Source organism: Parasteatoda tepidariorum, chromosome 10 (assembly GCF_982258835.1).
Source record: "Parasteatoda tepidariorum strain Cologne lab strain chromosome 10, Ptep-v5.0, whole genome shotgun sequence".
NCBI lineage: Eukaryota > Metazoa > Arthropoda > Arachnida > Araneae > Theridiidae > Parasteatoda > Parasteatoda tepidariorum.
Window position 1 is genome coordinate 70804261 of NC_141764.1, and position 22195 is coordinate 70826455.

The 22195-nt window shown below is 29.5% G+C and overlaps 1 protein-coding gene across 1 annotated transcript; it reads left to right on the forward strand.

The window, feature by feature from the left end:
• Positions 1–211: 211 nt before the first annotated feature.
• On the forward strand, positions 212–18114 carry LOC107436253 (cation-dependent mannose-6-phosphate receptor). The gene is made up of 7 exons (XM_043046777.3): positions 212–461; positions 1113–1209; positions 8178–8311; positions 9793–9883; positions 10891–10973; positions 13213–13339; positions 13922–18114. Exons 1-7 carry the CDS (start codon positions 262–264, stop codon positions 13979–13981), a joined length of 792 nt encoding a protein of 263 aa, XP_042902711.2. The 5' UTR covers positions 212–261; the 3' UTR covers positions 13982–18114.
• The last annotated feature ends 4081 nt before the right edge of the window (positions 18115–22195 follow it).

Below are 22195 nucleotides of genomic sequence, written 5' to 3' on the forward strand. Positions count from 1 at the left end.
AGCAAGCATGGTTACAATCAAAAAGTCGTAATGAAATGAATCATCAAAATTATTTTTTGCATAAATATTAGTTTTATATAGATTACTTAATTCATAGTGAATATTAGTAAGTCGAATAAAAAATATTTGAGTTTTAAAAATTGCCGTTAAAAAATTAAAGGAAAAAATTAATAATAATCACGTGTTTATTACCAAACCTGTTTAACCGCACCTGTTTCGAAAGTTGCGCTTTTGAATGTAAACAAATAGAATGTGAACAGAATGAGTACTTTTAATAAATTTAATTCTTACTATTTCATTACCGCATCAAAAGCAATTATCATGTATTCAGTTATTATTATTTTTGTTTTATTCAATGTGGTTGCTGGCCAAGAATGTTCTCAAATGAGTAATTGCAAATGTAAATTTACAAACGGAAGTGTCATAGATCTGACTAGTTTAGGCTATCATCATGAAGCTCGGTAATATTTGAAACTAATTAACCTAATTAATTACACTTTTTTAAATAAACTTATATTTTTTGCTTGTGAGCTAAATAATACCTTTTTAAATGGATTTTAAAATAATGTTGTTTCAATGATAAATATTTAGTAGTCGAATTTTTTTTTTTTTTTTTTTTTTTTGCTAATCCCATCTTAACAAAAACACATATTCGCAGAAAAAGTTTTCACTATCGCAAACTGTTCTATATGAAATAATACTGACTTTTAATTTTAAAAATACAATAAGATTAAGAAGTAAAATAAAAAGGAAATTCATGTCTATTTTTTTGTTATTTTAAGCAATTTTGTATTAAAATGTTTACTAAAGTACTATCTTTAAAGTTAAACATTTTACAAATCTTTTATTAACTAATGCACGCAAGTGATAAGATGAATATACTAACCAATCAGAACTAAATTGAAAGAAATAACTTTAACACAACTACAGACTTACTGCAACTTATTAAAAAGGTTTATCCCAATGAAATTCATAGTTGCCTTGATATTCCTGATAAACGTTGTGTTTTTATTTTTCTTGGTTTTTAACTTTTTGTCCTGATTTTTGTGTGTTCAAAATATCCAATTTCTAACAAGTGCATATGATTATTAACCTATAGTTTCCTGTTTTAGGTTTAAAAATATGACGCCTGTAAATGATAAAAATTATACATATTACTATAATCCCTGTTTTCCTTTCACTCTTGGCGGTGCGTGTACTAATGTAGCTGTAAGTATAACCAGTTTGCTATTATCTTTCTTTTATTACCCAGAACTTATTTTAAAATTTTGTAATGAAGTTTGATTCATGGGCACTTATTTGATATAAATTAATCATAGTTATATCTATCGATGAATTGACCCCATTGGACCCAAAACAAAAGCAGACGAGCATGAAAAGTGTTATTTTTGAAAATGTAAATAAATAAAAACTTGCATACTGCCCATCTGCGGTTACTCTAACCGGGGACATCTTCTGGTTAAAGTTAGTGAACTCTGGGTCCAAATGACTTGCAGTTACCTACATAGTGAGTTGAAATTTTGGAATCTAGCCTTGTGTTGCTCTTGTAAAACATGTTTTAATTTGTGACCTAGGGTAAGTTTACATTGTGAATTTGGGCATTAGAGTTACAGACCAAAGAAGAAGGGGGGGGGACATTTAAATATAAGAATTAAATACCTACTTTATATCAGGGCTCGTGATTTTTTTAAAAAAAATCAAAAGAATCAGATTTTTTTGATTTAAATCGGATTTTTTTGATTTAAATCAGATTTTTTTGATTTTTAATAAATTCACTGTAAGAACTTCAATTTATGATTAAAAAAAATTTTAATGTTTAATCAAATTAACTTAATACTAAAACTATATTGTAACAATATTTTAGAAGCTCTAACTAAAATAATTTTTCATTATAATACATGGCTTTGAATGCATAGCAACCATTTTGAAACAAATGCATGATTAAAATTTAAAGACTAGATGAAATAAAGAATTTAAAGAATACTTCAGGGGTCTGTCTGAGTTTTTCTGAGAGGTACCTATTTTGTGAAAATTAAAAATTATATTATAGAATCAACACAAATATAGTAAAAATATGGATTTATCGTTTCTTACAAGACAAAAAAATAAAATTTTAAGAAAAAGTATTTTGTGTGATTATTCTATCATTTTTCCTAAAGGTGAATTCGTAAAGGTACCATTAAACGGTAGTAAATTTGGCTTGGACAGACCCCTTTACTTTAACTATTAAAACAAAGTTTCAGTTAGCAAACCGTAACTTTAATTTAAAATTGTGATTTCTTTTTTTTTTCTCTTGATTTTTAAAATGGCAAAATAAATGAAGCAGATTGTGTTCATAAATGTAGTCATTTATCAAAAAATAAATAAATATTTAATCTATATATTTTTACATTAAAATATTCATTTTTAATTCTATATCAAAATAGATAAGTTAAGCTTAAAAAAAAAAAATTAGAAAATCTATGTACTCATTGGAATTTTTTTTCACAAAATTTCTTTATAGAAAATCAGATAATGTCAAAGATACTGTAAACATATTATGAGAAAATACCAGTTAATAACCCTACTGCATCAATTAGACTTTGAAAGAGTTTGAAAGGGAAGAATGACACTATATTACGAAAAAAACATCTGAATTCATCAGCCCTTTTTTTTTTTTTTTTTCTGTTTTTGGCATATTAGGGTAATTTCTTTTTAATATAACCTCAAGCTTCAGAAATATACATTTTCCACCAATAAAATATGATGTAGATTTTAATTCACACTTTTTCATTCAAAAGGTAGAATTTTATTAACATTATTTGGATTATTTTTTGAAAAAAATTCATGTTTATTAATTACTTTCTACAGCTATGCAAGTCTATATTAAGACAGCATTAAATGTTTACTTTAATCTGTGCTTTCAATCTCAAGAATCAAAAGATTTTTAAAAATGTAATTTCAAATGTGTTGGAATTTAATACACACCAAGAAAGAAAGTAATTTCGTTAACTAAAATTAATTAATGCAGCAATTTATTTAAATTAAATTTTAATACTAAGAAAAGAAAATAATAAAAGTATCAAAAATTTAAAACACTGTTTTTTAACTTTTAAAATCAATATATATATCGATAAAAAAAATTAATTGATTTAAATCAATGATTTTTTTAAAAAAAATCATTTGATTTAAATCATGATTTAAATCAAGCTGATTTAAATCAACGAACCCTGCTTTATATTCAAGAATTTTTTTATAGGATAATAACAGAGAGGGGGGGGGGAAAGAAAACAAGCAGATATCATTTTGAAATTAAAGTTTATGTTTACATAAATATGGGAAAAATTCACAAAAAATGGAATCTACAGAACAGAATGGGCATGGGGCATGAAATATAAATATTAGTTAGCAATCATTATCCCTGGCTCAACAGCCTAGGTTAGGCCAAGTGTTTCTTAATTAGAACTCTTTAGGCATGGCCTTGTTTGGCAGGGCAAATAGCCATGTTTTCCCCTCAATAAATATAAATTTTTAAACCCCCCCCCCCCCCAAATATTTCTAACAAGCAAGAAAAATTTTCAAAGTTAAAAACAAGAAAAATATAAAAATATATAATTTCTTTTGAATATTTAGCATAAGAAAATTTTTAATGATAGAGAATTATTGTGATTGTGTATTTTAATTTAAATCCTTAAAATTGACCCCTGTGACACCCATATCTTCTTGATGCAACTGTCCACTAATTTTAAATACGTAGAATAAGGAAGTTATTTGCAATATCATCAACACTAGGACTGGGATTTATACCGATGTAAGACAATATATCGATTTAACTCCAACATCGTAATACCGATTTATCCATTTCATCTTCAACAAAATTCCGGAGTGAGCATTTCGACTCTACTAAATCGATTTATTCATGACAGCAAACGCTAAATCGATGTTGCTCTCTCCGATGTAGTGAAACACCGGTTTAATCATTGCGGGAATGTACAGAACAGAGTCCGATCTGCCGTAGCGTAAGGGAAAGATTCAAGGTCAACTATCAACTCATTCTCTTGGTAACACGTGCGCTCAACTTCTTTGGCTATTTGCCAAAATCACATCTGGTGCAGGGGTTGGTATAGTTAAATCGGAATGGGCCATTGAATCTCTTCATTCAAAACTAATTCACTAGGTTATATCGATATTTGGCGGTTGAAAAAAAAACTCCGATATAGCAGGGATCGGTGCAATTAAATCTCCTCATTCAGATCGATATAGCAGGGATCGGTGCAGTTGAATCTCCTCATTCAGATTTCAAGTTTATATCGATATTTGCGGAGGATTTTTTACCACCAAGTGTATGTGATTGTCTTCTCTTTAGAATTCCGATTTTAGGATATCTTGCTCGTGCAGGAGGGAAAATTCCCATCTTCAATTTTACATATCCTGATTTCTGAAATAGGTAACTGTTATATTTTTTCTCCTCTTTTGTATTGAGAATTTTGTTTTTAAACTAATCATTTCAAACTATTTAAAGAAATTTCTTTCAAATATAGCGTTAAAAAATTAATATTTCTCAAATATTATATATAAAATCCTTATTAAAAATATTTATTATCTAATTGAGATATTTATCTTTTATGGCACATGAAATCATTATCTTTTATGGCTCGCACTAACTGAAAACGCAAAATAAAATTGGTGTTTTGATTTACTTAAAATAAATTGTTAAAAAATATTTAGTAACTTGTCCGGAAGGAGTTAACGAGTTTCACCTTTCGAATTAAACTCTTCTTGTGATGTTTTTATTTATTATCATTTTGCCGTGTCTCGCGTGTGTATTATAAAATTTAGAGATTTGTCTTTTTTAAGGCACATGCATTGCGGAGTTTCTTTCCGTAATATCTTTAAATATCTTACCGGGTTTTCTTTCAGCGTGTATGTTACATTAATTCTTTCCGTACCGTTCGGTTTCTATTTGCTCGCGCTAACTGAAGTCGCTAAATAAAATTGGTGTTTTGTTTTAATTGGAATAAATTGTAAAAAAATGTTTAGGAAATTTACTAATTTTATCTTTTGTAACTGCCTTTTTTTGTGATCTTTTTATTTATTATTATTCTTTTTCGTTAATTTCTCGCTTGTTTATTATAAATGTTGGGAGATTTATCTTTTTATGGCGCATTACGGGGATATTTCCGTATCGTTCGGAAATAGCCCCGTAATGCATGCGCAGTTAAAAGATTTCACCTTTCGAATAAGACGTGTATCGTGATGTTTTTTTTTTTTAAATTTATTATTATTTTTTTTTGTAGTTTCTCGCGTGCATAATGTTAAGTTTAGAGATTTATCTTTTTAAGGCATGTGCATTACGGGTCTATTTTCGTATTGTTCGGTACCTGTTTTCTTGCGTCAACTGAAGTTGCAGTTTTGTTTTACTTGGAATAAATTGTAAAAAAATATTGAAAGGGGAAGTTAACGATTTTTAACTTTCAAATTAGCCTTTTTTTGTGGTGGTGTTTTTATTTAGTTTCTTGCGTGCTGCTGCCGGAAGTCACCGATGCTTAGCGAATACTTTGGTGCTGATATGGAAAATCTTACCTTAAACGTATTTTACTAAAAAATTAAGTCCCGCAGAGGACTGATCGTTAAGACAAGGTTCCCAGCAGATCACCAAAGTCAAGCATCACTGTCTACGGTCAGTGTGCGGGTGGGTGACCAATTGGATCAGTCTGCATAGGGACCGAGGGGGTGCGGTATTGGTCCTCGTTAAACTGTGCTACCGTAAAGTGCTCGACTTTGCGCGCAGGTCGTCGGGCTACCGAAGCGGGGGTGCCATCCCCTCCGCAGAGGGTCAAAATTGTGATGGCATGTCTTCGGATCATCCTCCGGGATGTTTCCCAGACCGTCGCCAATAGCCCATTATGCAGCTCTAGTGCGACGTAAATTAACAACAACAATAACAACTAAAAAATTAAATTTGGAATAAAAGGAAATTGCATCTTATTACTGATATACTTCAAAAGTGAATTTTTACAAAGTATATTTTTTATTAAAGTAAAAAAATTATGTTAGGAATGGGAAATTTCCAGGTGCAATCTAAAAACTAGGGCGCAGGCATGATGATGAATTTTAAACTAGTCTTAGTTCATTTAAGCATATTTTCAATAAAAATATTAATGTATAGTTATTTATATATGTACAGAGAAAGTGAAAGTTTAATTTTTTTTACTAATAAAATAAATGCAAAAGAAAAAGGTAAACAATATTCTCCAATACCTTTAGTGAAAAGTTACAGAGTAAAATTAGTAAATTGTAGTATTTAAGTAAGCTTTTGAATATCTGCAAAAAATTATTCATAATCAGAACAACTTTGTCAAAATTTCTGTGGACTAGGAGTTGACTGTAAGTGATTTAAAAAAAAAAAACAATACATTTGAATAGAGGAAGGGGTGCTGTGGATTTATTTCTTAGTTTTGTCGTTTAGATTGTTAAATCGATATAACCTAATATCGCGATATAAAAGGGTTGATTATATCGATTTAAGAAATCTCTATATCGTCCAGCCCTAATCAACACGTCAAGGTCTCCCTCTTTGTCACAAATGGTCTAGCTATACAAATCTATTGTTCAATTTTAGTGCAGTTGTCTTTCATCTAAATGATGTGCATTCCACTTAAGTTCACTTATTTTTATAAACTTGATCTCAATAGATTTTATATGATTCTAAATTGGCATAACTTAATCACACATATTGAACATAAACAGGGGTCTGTACAAGCCAAATTTACTAAAGTTTAGCGGTACCTTCACAAATTCAACTTTAGGGAAAACGGTAGTTTCACAAAATACTTTTTCTTAAAACTTTATTTTCATGTCTCGTAAGAAACGATAAATCCATATTTTAACCATTTTTTTGTGTTGATTTCTTAATGTAATTTTTAAATTTCACAAATTATGTCTAAATTTTCACAAAATAGGTGCCTCTGAGAAAAACCTAGACAGACTCCTTATAAAGATGTGTGGCTCATCCCTAATCTTTACTCCTTTAAATATAGCCCTCAAGATCTTACAAAACATATTTTCCACTTTTTTGACTACAGTTCATGTTTCCACAACATATGCTAACGTATCACTGATGAAGGATTTGTATAAAAGAATTTTTGTCTTTCTTTACTCTGCTTGAAATTTAAAAAGTTTCATCAGGCTATAAAAGACATTATTTGCAGTCAGTGTTTTCATCATAGAAAAAAAATGGGTGAGAATTTCTCACCCTTTCTCAAAAACAGGGTGAGATTTCAGAAAGTTAAGTAAGATTTCTAAAAACTGAAAAAATACAAATAGACTTGAAAAAAAAAATTTCTTTCATTATAATACATTTTTAACGTCTTCTATTTTTTAAAGCATTGAATATTCTTGCTGCATCATCATAGAAGATTTTGCCTTTACTAGGTATTTGTCCATCTTACATTAGTGCATAAAAAATTTGAACGTCTTACATGAAAAAACCTGACCTGCGGTAAACACGTGGTTGCAGAGAAATGTGTTCTGAAAGGGGTTCCGTGGTTCGGATCTGAACAATACTGGTAAATAGGGAAGCTAGATAACGGGGCAAATGTTGAAAATAATGAAAGATCCAGGAAGAAAAGTGAAGTGGATTTTATTCTAATTGGCGTAATTCAAAGCTTTTTCCAAAATGCGAGAAATTCGCAAATTTTGAAATTGATTTATAGAATGCGCGAATTTCTCGCGGTAATCATTTTTTAATGCGAGAAAAGAAAAAATATGCGAGATTCTCGCTTTCTCGCGCTGTAGTGAAAACACTGGCAGTAGTTAGACCTATATTTATTTTCAATATTATATCATTGTTCATTACAAATTCAATTCTTTGTTGGAAGTTATTATATAACAAAATATCAATCAGAGAAATATCTTGCTCTTGAAAAATATAGTTCAAGATTTCTCCATCTTCAAAAATTTAAGAAATTTACTCATGTATGAAAAACCCAAAAAACATGAGCAACACAAATAGTTAATTCATGAATGATGAGCTTATTTTGATTTTATTAATTTAGCTTATTTTGATTCTCCTCTTGTGATCAATTTTTTCTTTGTAACTGTGATTTTAGTGTTGGGCCGGTGTCAGCCATGAATATATGTGTAAGTTCTTATCTACATTTGATACATAATTGTATTTTTATTTTTTTATCAAATAGGTTTGTCAAGTTGCAAAATTCAAGAAAAACGAATATCAGAATTGTGGAAATACAAGCAATGGCTTTGTTTGGAGTGCAGATCGCAACTCATTAAATTTGCAGTATAGTGTTGGAGGTGATGATCATAATCCAAGGTGAAATTTTTACTTTATTTGAAAAAATTTTGCTCAGTTTATAAACTTAATTTTCGCTGACATGAGTTTAAATTTGCGAGAGAAAACTTGTAAAAAAATGTCTGGTATCCACTGCTTCTTTATGGAATAACAATGAAAAATTTGTTTGATTTGCGGAAAAGCAACCAGACTGATTGGCATATCATCAGAAGCCTATTCAGGACTTCCTATTAAGATCCTGTTTTTAGAAATTTGTGGAAAAAGTTTGGAATTTTTAGAAAATTATAGTGATTTGTTTAAATAATGTCAAATTTTTGTAAAAGTAATATTTTTATGTAAAAAGGGCACAATGTAAGAAAGAAATACTTTAGGGCGTCTATTAAAACTAAATTCAGCGGTGCGACAGCCCATAGAGGGCCAAGGCCTACTGTGCCCATCTCAGTTTTCTTGACCTTGGGTTCTGGGGTGCAGGAGCAGATGTTCCGGTCAGGTGGTTAGCGGAACCCGCAGTGTTTAGTCCCTAAGCATGCTTGGTACTCATTTATCGACCCACTGAAGGGATGAAAGGCTGAGTCAACCTTGCTCGGCTCGAGGATCGAACCCGGGACCTGTGGCACGACAGCGCGAAGCGCTACTGCTCGGCCACCCGGCGTCAGGGTGTCTATTATCTATTATATTAAAAATAATTTTCCCTCTTCGTTAAACCTAGTTTGTTAAATTAAACCTAATTTGATTGTATATTGTTGATTGATTGAAAAATTACGTCACAATATTCTTCTGTTGTTATTAAATGCAGTAGTAGGAAGTGGCTATAATAGTTTAACTATATATTGGAAGACTATAATAGTGTCACTACAATGGTAGTGGAGCGAGTAGTGTGTGTAGAATCATGTTTAACTAATATCTAAAATGACTGATAGATAATTTATCACTTTGATCACATTTTCATATATGAGAGTACACTCATGAAACATTGATGTTATTTAAAAAAAGGGGAACATATTTTAAATAGTACTTAATTTCTTATAAGAAATTAAAGAGAATTAAACACTTAAAAAAATTGCAAACATTTGATAATTTCCTAGCATTTCTTAATTTAAATATTCGCTGTCGAGAAAGGTATAAAAAGTTGTAGGTTAATTGAACAAATTTTTTAAGAAAATATTAAAGAATAACAAACTGGCTCAAACTAAATTTACACATTTTTATAGCATTTTGAATATATTGTTGTTTAATTATTAATTCTGGTTAGTATATTGTTGATCATGAAGAACAAGTATACTTTGTACTTGAAGAACAAGTACACATATAGTTTTTCTTTTCTCTGCTATTAATTAGAATAATAAAAATAAAAAAATTTGTTTTATTAATTTTATTTTGTCTTATGTTATTTTTGTTTATGGTATATTAATTTCTTTATTTTTGCATGTGTTTATACATATATGTTAAAATATGTATATATACATACATATATATTAATATTTTTCCTTTATTCATTTCAGAAAAACAAATGTTTTTCTTGTTTGTAACAAAGAAGCAACAGTACCAACATTAATAGTTACGGGCGAGAGTAAATCTGGAAGTATGATTTATGTAAGTTTTAGGTTGTTTTTATTTATTTGTATGCTACTTTGTTTCAAGGCGGAATATGCCAAGAAAAGAGCAAAACATGCCTCAGAAAAGTGACTAGTATTATTTTTCCCACTAGCTTTAAAGTTTTACTTAAGGAATTATGAGAATTTTTTTCTATTTCTTTTCTTTTTTAATAGCTGTTAGTCAGTTTTTTATTTATCTTTATCTTAAATATTTCAAATGGATAACCATTATAATTTTTATTTCATTTACTCCCAAACCAATCATACAGCTAAGTTTTGATTTTTTTAAGATAATTTTTCAATAATAACTAAACTTATTCATTAAAAAAAACAATATTTATTAAAAAAAAAATTTTAAAACAAAAAAGTTGCTATTCAGTCATTTTTTTAATTTTTTTTTTGGGCTGAATATTTAGTATTTGGCCATTGAGCGCAATCACTATTTGTTACATCCCTAGTCTACACATTTAAAAATATTACACTAAACTACTGGTTTGGTGATTTTTTTTTTTTTTTCTTGATTCCTAACCTACTCTATTCTTCTAAGCAAAAATAAATGTTCTAGAAGCTCTGAATTTAGTTTCAATAGTGACTACTAAAATATATTCTAAATAGATTTAATAAAGCAGACTTCTCTGGGTTTTAACGGAAATATTGGCTCTTCAGAATAAAACTGTGTGGCGGTGAAAGCAATATTTTAAAAAGCAATATTCTTTCAATTAAGTAATAATTATCTTACATAAGCAATAAATAATGAAAGCAAATCTTAGTTTTCATTATGCCAGTTAATTAAAATTGATGTAAAGTTGCTTATTAATTCTAAGTTTTATTTCAGCTTGAATATAGCTGTTTTCATTTTTGAAAACATTTATATTTACCTACATGAAAATATTTTTTAATTTTAACCTTTTAGAATAGACATGGTGTGAGAAAGCGAAGAATTTAAATTCGTTATGAAAAAATATGAGCTCAATATGTTGAATGATCTTAACTTGTTTGTTTTAGGAAATGACTTTAACAAGTAAATGTGCATGTCCTAACCTCTGCCATGAAGATCATCTTTCTGCTGGTTCTGTTCTTGTGATATTGTGAGTCATGTTTTGCATTATTGCATATTTATTGCATCAGTCATAAACTTGCTTTTTAAATTTTATCTCCCAATATTCTTTTAAAAAGAAATTGCCAATTTTTTGTGTTAATATTCTTAGATATTAATTAACTTATATTCTGTATGTTTATTTAAGTAATACTCAGATGCCGTGCCAAATATGTTGATTACATATTTAATCCATTATTAGTATTTCACTATATTTAATATCAAGAAATCTGTAGATTATACAAAGTTTTTCTATCTGTTTTTTATCAATGTGATCTATCAATTTTGGCTGCATTACAGAAAGAACTTCTGCATTAAAAGTGATTCAGGAGTAGAAAACTGTCATTGTGTTCAAACATTTTTATGGAAGGAGTGTCGTGATAGCCAATGAGTCATAAAACTTCTTTGTTTGAAGAGAACAAAACTTTCAACAATTTCATTCTCTAAATTGAAAAACAATTGTCTGTTAAAAAAAGCGTAGAATCCTAAGTTGATCTAAGCTTTTTTTATAAATTCAGTGCAGTAGTAACCAGAGTCGTACAGACTCCTTAGAAACTCCTTGGAAATAAAAATGTTTCCAAGGAGTACTTGGAACTACTTAGATTTCCAAATTAGTCCTTAGAAACTCCTTAGATTATTGTATTGCGTAGATGAACTTACTAAGTCCGCTGATGAATTTGCTGTCCAAGCAGGGGAATGAAATGATGTGACTTAGCCGTCAAAATCTAATAGTTTAAGAAAAAAACTTTAAAAGAAAAAAAAATTTAATTGCAAGAAGAAAAAAATAACAGCAAATAATTTTAATTTTACATGTTACAAGCAAACTTAATAATTTACTGTGATTTTTATTCTTATTTTTTTGTATAAAATGCCTTGGATTTTTTTGTGTATTCAAATTTAAAAATATAAGATTGTTGGGTTGTTATGTTAATCTTTAACATCTGTACTATGTTCTTTAACAAGATTTCTCACAATATTTGAAATTGAAAATGTATTTATGTGTAAAAGTGATAACTTTATTTATTTTTCTTGATGAAGTTTGACAAAGTCAAAATTTATTTCAAAAGGGTTAGAGAAAAAATATGCAAAATATACATCTTTGCAATACATAGTTCCTTATAATAACTGCTTTTTAATTTTTTAAAAAAAAAACTCTAGTTATCTTTTACGCAAAGTTTTTAAATTTTTGATAAGTCCTTAAAACTTTTAGACTCCTTGGATTTCTTCTTCTGATATCTGTATGAACCCTGCTAGTAGTAACTCAGGGCATAAATTCTTCAAATGCCAGATTACTGTCGGCAGCCGAATAGTTGACTGGTGAGTAAATTTGGTTTGGTAACTTGGACAAACCTTTGGGTGATATGCAACCGTCAGCTGTCATATGCTAGTATACAAAAACTCTTTGAACATTGAAACACCTGATGGTTTTGCTTGTGGTGGCTTGAAACCAACCCAGCTTCAGATAAATAGATGCCAGCTTGAAATAAAGTTGTTTCAATGCTAACCATATTGTCACCATCATGCTGTTGGTCATGAAATTCTGGAGCCGTAACCACCATGATTCCTCTGGCCCACAGTGGGCTGTTGTAGATATGCTTTACTTTTTTAAATACTAGGGTTACTATTAACTTCCAAGACTTATATGATAACTCCATGGTATATTATGTAAAATTACTTGCCGATTTTATATGCATCAAAGTAACCTCGATTTGATGTAATGCACTGCTGCTCTCTTGAGTGTAAAATTTTCAAATCTTTAAGAATACTTATAATTTATGACTCATGATTGTTGCATCCTTATAGCTAGTTCCTTTGTTTTGCATCTGCAAGAGATTTGTCTAAAGATTTTAACTGATTCATCTCCACTACTTTAAAAACAAGAAGTTAAAAAGAAAAAAAAAATGTTTAAGGTTGTTAAAGTTATTAAAAAAAAAAACAACGTCAGAATTTAACAGCATTCATCAATTGCTGAATTTTTTTAGCAGCATTCAGCTACAACAAAGTCTGAATTGTATCTGAAATTTTTCCTTCAGAATACAGAAGTTCGTTATGGCAGGTGGAGGCTACCTTAAAACAAATTTAATTTTTATCTAGTTTAGTTATTAATTTCAGAAATTATTAGACCCATCCTGAGAATTACTAATCTCACCTTGTAATTTTCAAGCTTAGTGTATGCAATTTGAAAATTTAATTTTTTTTTTCTTCCTAATTTATGCTGTCTTCTTTTTCAGGTTTTTAATATTTGTTTTATTGTATCTTGTACTGGGAATTATCCATTCAAGTCTAACACGTGGTGCTCACGGATGGGAGTTGATCCCTCATTATGAATTTTGGGCGGATTTTCCACTTTTAGTCCGAGTAAGCAATTTTTGAAATTATCAAATACATATCGCTTATTATTATTGAGGAATTCAAACTATATAGTGTACAAAAAAAAATTAACAACCCTTGGATAACTTTTCTCTAATGATCAGATTTTCCCATACTAAGTGCCAATCTTAATAATTTTTATCTACACTAATTAATCAGAGCAGAAGATATTTCAAGTTAAGCTCTTAACAAACATGCTTTTTATTTTTCCCCATGAATTCCGATTCCTGCCCCTCAAAATATAGGGGGTAGTCACCATCTGGAAAATATGGTCCCAATAATTGGTTAAGGGAGCCATCGTAAGTTTGGACCCCTTCACATAAATTTCACTTTTTGCATTTTTAATTCAGAAATTTTTGCTTGCATTTACCGATTTTGTAACTTTAACTATCATGTACTGTAATTTATTAGCATATTTAATGTTAGGCACCTGAACCAGTAAGTTAGATTCTGAGTATGTGAAAGTTTAATCTTTCAATGTAAAGTTATTCAGGGTGTTTTTTTTTTTGCACTGTTCATTAATATGAATATAAATTAAATTAAGTTTGGTTAATAACTTTTATTTTTCAGGATGGCTGTGTCTTTGTAATGAGTGGTTGCAAGGCAGAAACGGCATATGAAAGAATATGAAAGCAACTATATCTTAGAGATAAAAAGCATGTGAAAAGTGATTTTTATAAATATTTTCTATTTTGAGATTTTAAGGTTTATACTTAAACCTTCTGTTACACAAAGTATTTTTTAAACTTTTCAAGAACAGAAAGTTGCGCTCATTCAGAAATAATTACCATTTTAAAGGCAATATTTATATGATTTATCTCCAGCTATGTTTGGTGCTCATTGCAAAAAAGTATTTAATTTTAAGCAATGTATTCAATGCTCTTTAAAAATATGTTTTTTAGCATTAGTTATGATGGCTCTGGAAGTTTGTGGTTTTAATTTTTTTCTGTGTAATTGTAGTAGTGTTTCTTAATGTAAACTATATTGCCATGCATTTGAATGTTTGTGTTAAAAAAAATTTCTTTATTCTTTTAATTTAGTTTAATTTTTATATTCTTTATAGTTGTAAGGTAAGTTTTTATGTTTAACCTATCCAGTGCAGGGTGTTTAAAAAGACTTATCTAAGGCACAGATATTAGTTCTGCCTTCTAGTTTTCTGTCAAAAGCTTTTTCACTCATTTTTATTGTTACATATTTTAATATTTCATTCAATAGCTATTAATTTCTTAAATTTCTTCTCATACTTGTTTAAAACCATAAATTCACACGATAGAGGATAAATAAAATAAGATATGCATTATCTGTTTTTTTATGTATGCTCAAGTTGATATTGTATAACTGCCTACAATAATTGTTTGATACTTTTCTCTACTTATTTTATTTAATTAAAAACACTAATTCATTTAAAAATAAAAATAATAATGTAAGCTATTTATTATAAACTATTTAAGGATTAATAATTTTAAATGTCTAACTATTAGTTTAATTTTATTTCAATTCTTTCTATTGGAAAAATTTAATTTAATAAGTAAACATTTTGAATGAATTATGATTTTGAAAATTTTTAAAGCGATATCGCAGAATTTATGAGTTAAATTTTTTTTTTAAATTTGTAAATTAGATTATTCTATTTTAATTATTATTGTTTTTCAAATTTAAACAAATATGTTTAGTAAAGCCATATAAAATCTAATAATTTGTTTTAATTTAACTTAATAGTCACTTGTTTTCATTTTATTTTAATTTTGACATTTGTTGATTTATTTTTCTCTTGGTATATCCATTCTCCTCCCGATAAATGTTCTTCTCTAACTTGTGTATAAATCTTTTGTGAAAACCTGAGAATATCATGTTTTTTTTTTCCTTGATCTCGCTTTAGTTTTTCATTTAACCTTTGTATAGTTTCATAATGTGGCTGAAGCACATATACTCTGTGTTCATTAAACCTTATTGTTTTTCAGTTTTCCAGGAAAAAAAACTTTACAGAAAAAAACTTCCTTATTTTGAATTTTATGCTGCAAATGTGCAAGTAAAAATTTGCAATAAACACTCTCACAGAACAAAGTACAAAAGTTTATGTTGCACTTTTAGTTCTATAATAATTAAACATATAATTTTTAAATAATTAAAGCACTTGATTTCCTACACATTGTTTATTATACTAAAATAGGCACTATACTCATATTTAGTGCCAGTATTCCTCAAAAATTTATTAAATTTAGTTTTTCAATTTTATTATTTTTTAATACTGCCTGTGTTCAAATATATGGTACATTTTACTGTGCTTTATTGATTATGTGAGTTTCATTTAGATCTGAAAATTTAATCTTCATGTATGTATTATATCTAATTATGTATGGTTATGACTGAATTTACAAAAAATGCCTAATTGAGTAATAGTATTTTGTATTATAGAAAATATTTTTTAAAATAAAAACTTTGAATGCAGATTTAAAAAGATTTAAGTCTTATTTTTAATTTGTACCCTTTTTTTTAAGTTTGTTACTTGTTTAATGTCGTTTGCAAATGTTTATAATTCATATTACACAAACTAAGTGATTAAAGTAAAAACATAAATAAATAAATAAAGATCTCTTGTTTACTTGGAAGCTAATATTAAACAGATTTGATATCTTTTCTCCAGAAAATACAGTTCTTTCTCTCTTTGTCTTTTTTTTGGGGGGGGGGGGAGGAGAGAGAATAAAATTCATATATAGTTTTTTTTTTCTTTTTTCTCCAAGTTTCCAGAAAATACAGCTTTTTGTCTAATTTTATCTTAATGTTGATAATTTGAAAAATATTGCACAAAAATGATTTTAAAAAAAAGCTATGTGCTAGGTATAATATTAAAAACTGTGTTATATTGTAGAATTTAATATTTAATAAGCTCATTCAATTTTTTTCACTAAAATAGTTACTATTTAAAGGCAGCTAAGGTTAAAATCCACTACATTTAATAAATTGTGTGTTAAATTTCTTCAATTGTTAGTAATAATACCAAATGACCTTCCTATATCCATACTTCCTATATCCTGTAACTTTCCCTATATCCTTACAATATTTATATAAAAACTTATTTTCTTTAAAAAAAATTTTAAAAAACGTTACAATAAATATCTAACATTTGAAAATTTTTCTAAATTTTAAATTTTCTGTTGTTCCAGATATTGTTGTTGTAATTAAATAAATAAAATTTAATGCAAAAATAATTTATGTATGAAATTGTTTTTGTTTTTTCTCTGTTATGTTAGCTGTTGTATTTTTACATATTGCTTAAAACAAGTGTAGAACATTAAGGCTTAAAAGTTTGTGAATACTTTCTTGGCATTAGTTTTTTTTTTTTCTTCATGGAATAGTATGTTTTGTCAAAATGATATTTGCATTCTGTTTGTTATATTTTTTTATTGCTTTTTCGATATCGGTAAAATTATTTCCACCATCTTTACTGTATCATGCTCCTGATATTGTGTTATAAGTCTTAGTTTATCTTTCTTATTAACAGTTTGTTATTTTGGCATTTCTGAAATCGGTAACAACAATATGTGCAAACTCTAAGCTCTCAAAGCTATGTAAAATGTATTATAAATTTAAGTATTGGTACCGTTGAATTTTATCAGAACTGATATTTATTTCAAAATTTAGTAGTAAAATTAAAAATATAAGAAAAGTTCTTTTATTAATTTGGTTTAAACAAAGGTTACTTTGAAGAAGAAAAAAGGGGAGAAAAGAAATGAGAAGAATCTGCCTCATAAATAAATTGACAACATTCATGGACAGCTCTTTGAATAAATAGTCCAGGGTCTAAATTAGGCTTTTTAAAGTTAATTGTCCTGAATTAATTGAATTAAATATTTGTCTTTAAATGTTAGTGCCATAATCATACTGTATATTTTAACTAAACTAAATATTTACTTATTACAGTAAATTTATGCTGCTAAATTTTGTCTTATATGTTGCATAAACATTTAATTTGCCATTGTACTAAAAAATGAACTTCTTTTTTAATTCGGAGAAGATATTTGTTTTTTAAACTTACGTGAGTTTTTAAGTTATGTCTCATTACTGCTTAGGATTTGTCAAACGCCAATTTAGCAAAGTATAAACTGCTTTAATGCCTTTATTTTTTGTTGGTGTGTGTTTCTTTGTTGTCCAGTTTTTGTTTACAGAGTTTAAGACCGCAATTATTATTTTTTCAAATTCATGTTACAAAATTTTCAAGGGCGTCGAAGGAGTCCTGTTTAAAGTGGGACAATATTAAAATAAACAGTCACAAAGTTCTTTAAATTTCACTACGAAAAAAAAATTTCTCTGTGAAATGTCTGATAAAGAATTAATTGTTTTTATTTCTTATTTTTTTGCAACTGCTGAATTTAAATTAATGATGATTCATAAAAGATTTCTTTATTTGATTGAGGGGAATTTTTAGGGATTTCTAATTATTAAGGGATATATATACCACTGTTCTTCCCCAAACAAATGATATCCATGCATATGTTACTTTGTATTTTTATTGTTCTACTTTTTGATTGTTAAAAAATTAGGATGTGCATACGCTTTACAAATCAATTAAATATATAATATTTCATTAAGTCTGAATTCTTAACTACGAAATTTTAAGAAATATTTAACTTTGAAAGCTGTATATTTGTATAAATGTGAATATCAGTTTTTAGGTTATATTTCAATGTATGAATGTTTTTGCTTTTTGTATTTTATTGAAAAATGCTAACATTGTGATATTAATAAAACATGAAGAAGAACAAGTGAAGTTCTGTTTGTTTATGAGTATTATTGGGGAGAATGCCTGGTTGGTAGGACGTTTGAGTCCGTGCCCGAAAGGTCGTGAGTTCCATCCCTGCCGCCTGAAGACTCCCTACTTAGTAAATGGTGGCTAGTGCATGTTAAATCTGTTGGGTCACAAAGTTCTCCAAGTTCCCATAACAAATCGATACCTCTGGGGTACTGAATTGGAAATTTATTGTTCTCTCGTTCAGGTCAAAATTATGATCTGTGGATGAATTATTGTGTCCGCCCTATAAACGGCATGACATATAGTGTGGTAGAAGTCACATTCTTGGCCATAGATGGCATCACTGGAATACAACAACAATCGCACCCCATCTGCCTTAATGGCCGGAGATAATAACGTTGGGGAGAATAGGATTAGACTAGGTAGTGGGATAAGACGGGTTACCTCCATTGTTTAGAAATTGGTTCTGTTTTCTAGCGGACAGGCTGAGTTACTCACTTGTCGAGAAGATTGATGTACCATGTTGGTGTTGTTGATCAATACACAGCGTCTGTGTGGATAAATTTATTTTACTATGTCAGCTCTCTAATCTTTTGTTTTTAAACGATCCTTATTTATTGGTCATAACAATTATTTTTAGCAGGACTTATCATGTGTTTACCAAAGATTTAGTCCAATAGTAGCAGAGTTCTGTTTCGTTTTGATAACCTCTGCTCTCAGGGTAAGACTGGATACTACCAGGTCTTTCCTTGATGAGTGTCCATACTGGACCCACAAAAACTTGAATCTTGGTTACGTGTTCTTACCCCACTCTCTCCTATTTACTAATACAACAGATATTCTTTTTGGAATAATTAAATAAAATAACTCGAACAAAAAGGAAAACAAAATAAAGATTCAATAGATACAAAACAATAACTTGCAAATTATTAAAATTTGAAGAAAAAAACATTACACAATTTATTAAATGTTCTTAAATTATAAAATGTTGACTCGAAGCATTTCTCGATTGATTTAAGCAACTTAAAATCTTATGTTTGTAAGTCTCTTTTATGTTCTTTACGGCACTGAAACTAGTTATCAACTCAAGGCAGCAAGGAGGCACTCACTTCAAATTAATAATTCTTAAAACAGAGAGTGTCGCGTTTTTAAAAAGTGCTTAAAGGTGTATATTTCAGTTTTTTAAAAGCCTTTTGGATGTTTTTAAAAAGTGCTTCAATTTTATTTTTCTAATGAGAATTTTTTCTTTCTTTACCATGATGATTCTCACCACGAATTATGCAAAAAGCCGGGTTTTCAAATTGTTCTACTTTTTACGTTCAATCTGTCGACCACAATCCATTTCGGCATACCGTCAGTCCGCTGCGTATGAAAGAGCCAATTATTTTATATGCTGGGTGATATACTTGCGGGTCCGCATGTGCGTATACTGAGCTGGATTCAGTACTTTCAAACCTTTATTACTTTTTTTAAACTTATTACTTTTTATTATTGTAATATTACTTATAAAATTCTCAATGCTCTTAATTTATTTTATGAAATAACTTAATAATATTTAGAGGTAAGATTTTTAAAAAAGCATGAAGTGCGGGACTTTCAATATTTAAAATGCAGCCAAAAAATCTTATGTTATTCAGATTTGTCATTCCAATAAATTTCTATTCATATCTTAGTGATATGATTTATTAAAAACAATTGAAATAAAAAATTCAATTATCGCAGATTTCGTTTAATATTATAAGGAGGTAATATACGAAACCCCGATTTTTGCTCCGTCTTTCGAAGCGAACTAATTGCAATCGACAGGGGACTAGAGAAAATCTTGAGTGAAGGGCACCTTGGATACTATCTGACAGCCGTAGTTCATTTCAACACCTCAAAAATTGGGCCCTCATTGGAGATAAAACCAGTTTTTCGATCTTACAAAAAGTAAAGCTCATTTCCCAACAGCATGAGGTCCACTTTCAATGGATCCCGTTCCACGTCGATATCCACGGCAACGAGTTGGCTGACACTCTTGCAAAGAAGGGACTAGACCATCCAGTCCCCTCCACCTCAGAGCTTACATACCTTGAACTTTTTGCAAGGCAAAAGGCCCAGAACAAACAAAAGTGGCTGCTATTCACTACTGGTATAAAGCAAAAAGATCAGGACTCTCTCTATCTCTTCCTGGTGACAGGCAAACCAACACCTGCTTATCCCGACTGGCCAGTGGACACCTGAAAAGTCTCACATTTTCTGCAAATCAAAAGATCTTTCCTCTTTGCCCTAAATGCCAACAAAACCAGGCATCACCTGAGCACATCTTGAACTGTTTAGGGCTGGACTGGAACGACATTCATTCCTCTCCCATTCTGGTTTCGGATTTTCTTAATATCAACGGATTCATTGATCTGGTCTGACCCCGTCAGACCAGATGGGAATTGGCAACAACAACAAGAGGTAATATAATAATTTACTTCTAACAAAAATGTTTAGCTCCTATACTCATTTGTTTACATTTTAAAACTATTTAATTTTTTTTAATTATTTCATTAAAGAGATGCTGAACCAAGTAACAAATTTTAATAAAAATTTATTAAGAACCATTCTCTAATTTACATTTGAAATATGAATTTATTAAAGTTTCCTTCATTGATTCTTAATCCCATCTTAATGGCTTCCTTCTCCTGACATAAAAAGGATTGTGTTAGTGCTGTCTGCGTTCTAGCGATAACATCTAAATCATCAACAAAAGCCAATATTTGGATTGATTTGTTGAAGATATTTCCTCGGCTGTTGATGTTTGAGTCCCTTACTATTTTTTCTAATGCTAGATTAAAGAGGAGACATGCCAAGGCATCTCCCTGTCGTACACCATTTTTAATTTCTATTGGATGGGAAAGACTATTCTGTATCTTGACCATGATTTTGGTTTCACTTAGTGTCAGGCTAATCAGCTTCACTAGTTTCTCCGGTATATTAAATTCTCTTAAGGCTGATATTAGAGTTTTTCGGCTAACACTATCGTAGGCTGTTTTGAAATTAATAAACAGATGGGGCGTGTCAATACCAAATTCTATTGTCTTCTCCAAAATTTGCCGGATGTTAAAAATTTGCGCTGAGGTGGATCTCCCCTTCCTGAATCCGGTCTGATAATCTCCAATTATATTCTCAACAAGTGGGGAGAGATTTTTTTGAAAAGGATGTTAGAAAATACTTCATAACTTGTACAGAGCAAGCTAATTCTTCTGTAGTTTGGTTTGAGCAATCCAGTATATCTCCTTTCTTGTGTATCGCACAGGTCATGCTGGTTTTCCACTCTTCAGGGATTAATTCTTGCTCCCATTATAGCTCGTACCAGATCATATATTTTCTTCGTGACACTTGTTCCCCCATTTTTTAGGAATTCTGATGGGATTTCATCGGGCCCCGGTGCTTTATTGTCCTTTAACTTTTTTATTCCGTCATCAACTTCTTCTAATATTGGTGGTTCCCCAATATGTTGGTTATAAATTCCAATGTCTTCTGTAGGTGGTTCATGTTCATCTCCAACTCCATTCAGTAGTTCATAAAAATGCTCATTCAATCTCTCCAATACTTGCAAATTGTTAGTCAAGATTGCTCCATTCTTGTCACGACATGAGGTAGCTCTGTGTTTGAATTCCTTTCGTCCTAGGTTTATTTCCCGAAAGAAAGATCCATTAGATCCCCTTAAATGTTCAACATTTTTTAAAAGATCCTCGAGAAATGCCTTCTTTTTTGTTTTATGAATTCTCTTCTCCTTTCTTGCCTCTCTGCACAAAAGCTGGCTATGAAAAAATACAGTTTGAAATTGGGGCATACAAATTCGAAGTCGTTGATAGCTTTACCTATTTGGGGTCTAAGATTAACAACAAAAACGACACTACACAAGAAATACACACGAGAATCACGATGGCCAATAAGTGTTTTTATGGTCTAAGAAAATATCTTAAGTCAAGCCTAATAAAAAGAAAAACAAAAGTGTTACTCCATAAATGTCTTATACGATCAGCACTTACATACGTATGTGAGACCTGGACAATGACCTGTGGAGAGGAAAATACTGCGAAGCATTTTTCGTGGAATAAGTA

Excerpts from the sequence above, each read along its gene's own strand:
- LOC107436253 (XM_043046777.3), top strand. The coding sequence starts at position 262 with ATGAGTACTTTTAATAAATTTAATTCTTACTATTTCATTACCGCATCA. Across the intron at positions 462-1,112 it reads GGCTATCATCATGAAGCTCG|GTTTAAAAATATGACGCCTG; the intron begins GTAATATTTGAA and ends TTCCTGTTTTAG. Across the intron at positions 1,210-8,177 it reads GTGCGTGTACTAATGTAGCT|GTTTGTCAAGTTGCAAAATT; the intron begins GTAAGTATAACC and ends TTTATCAAATAG.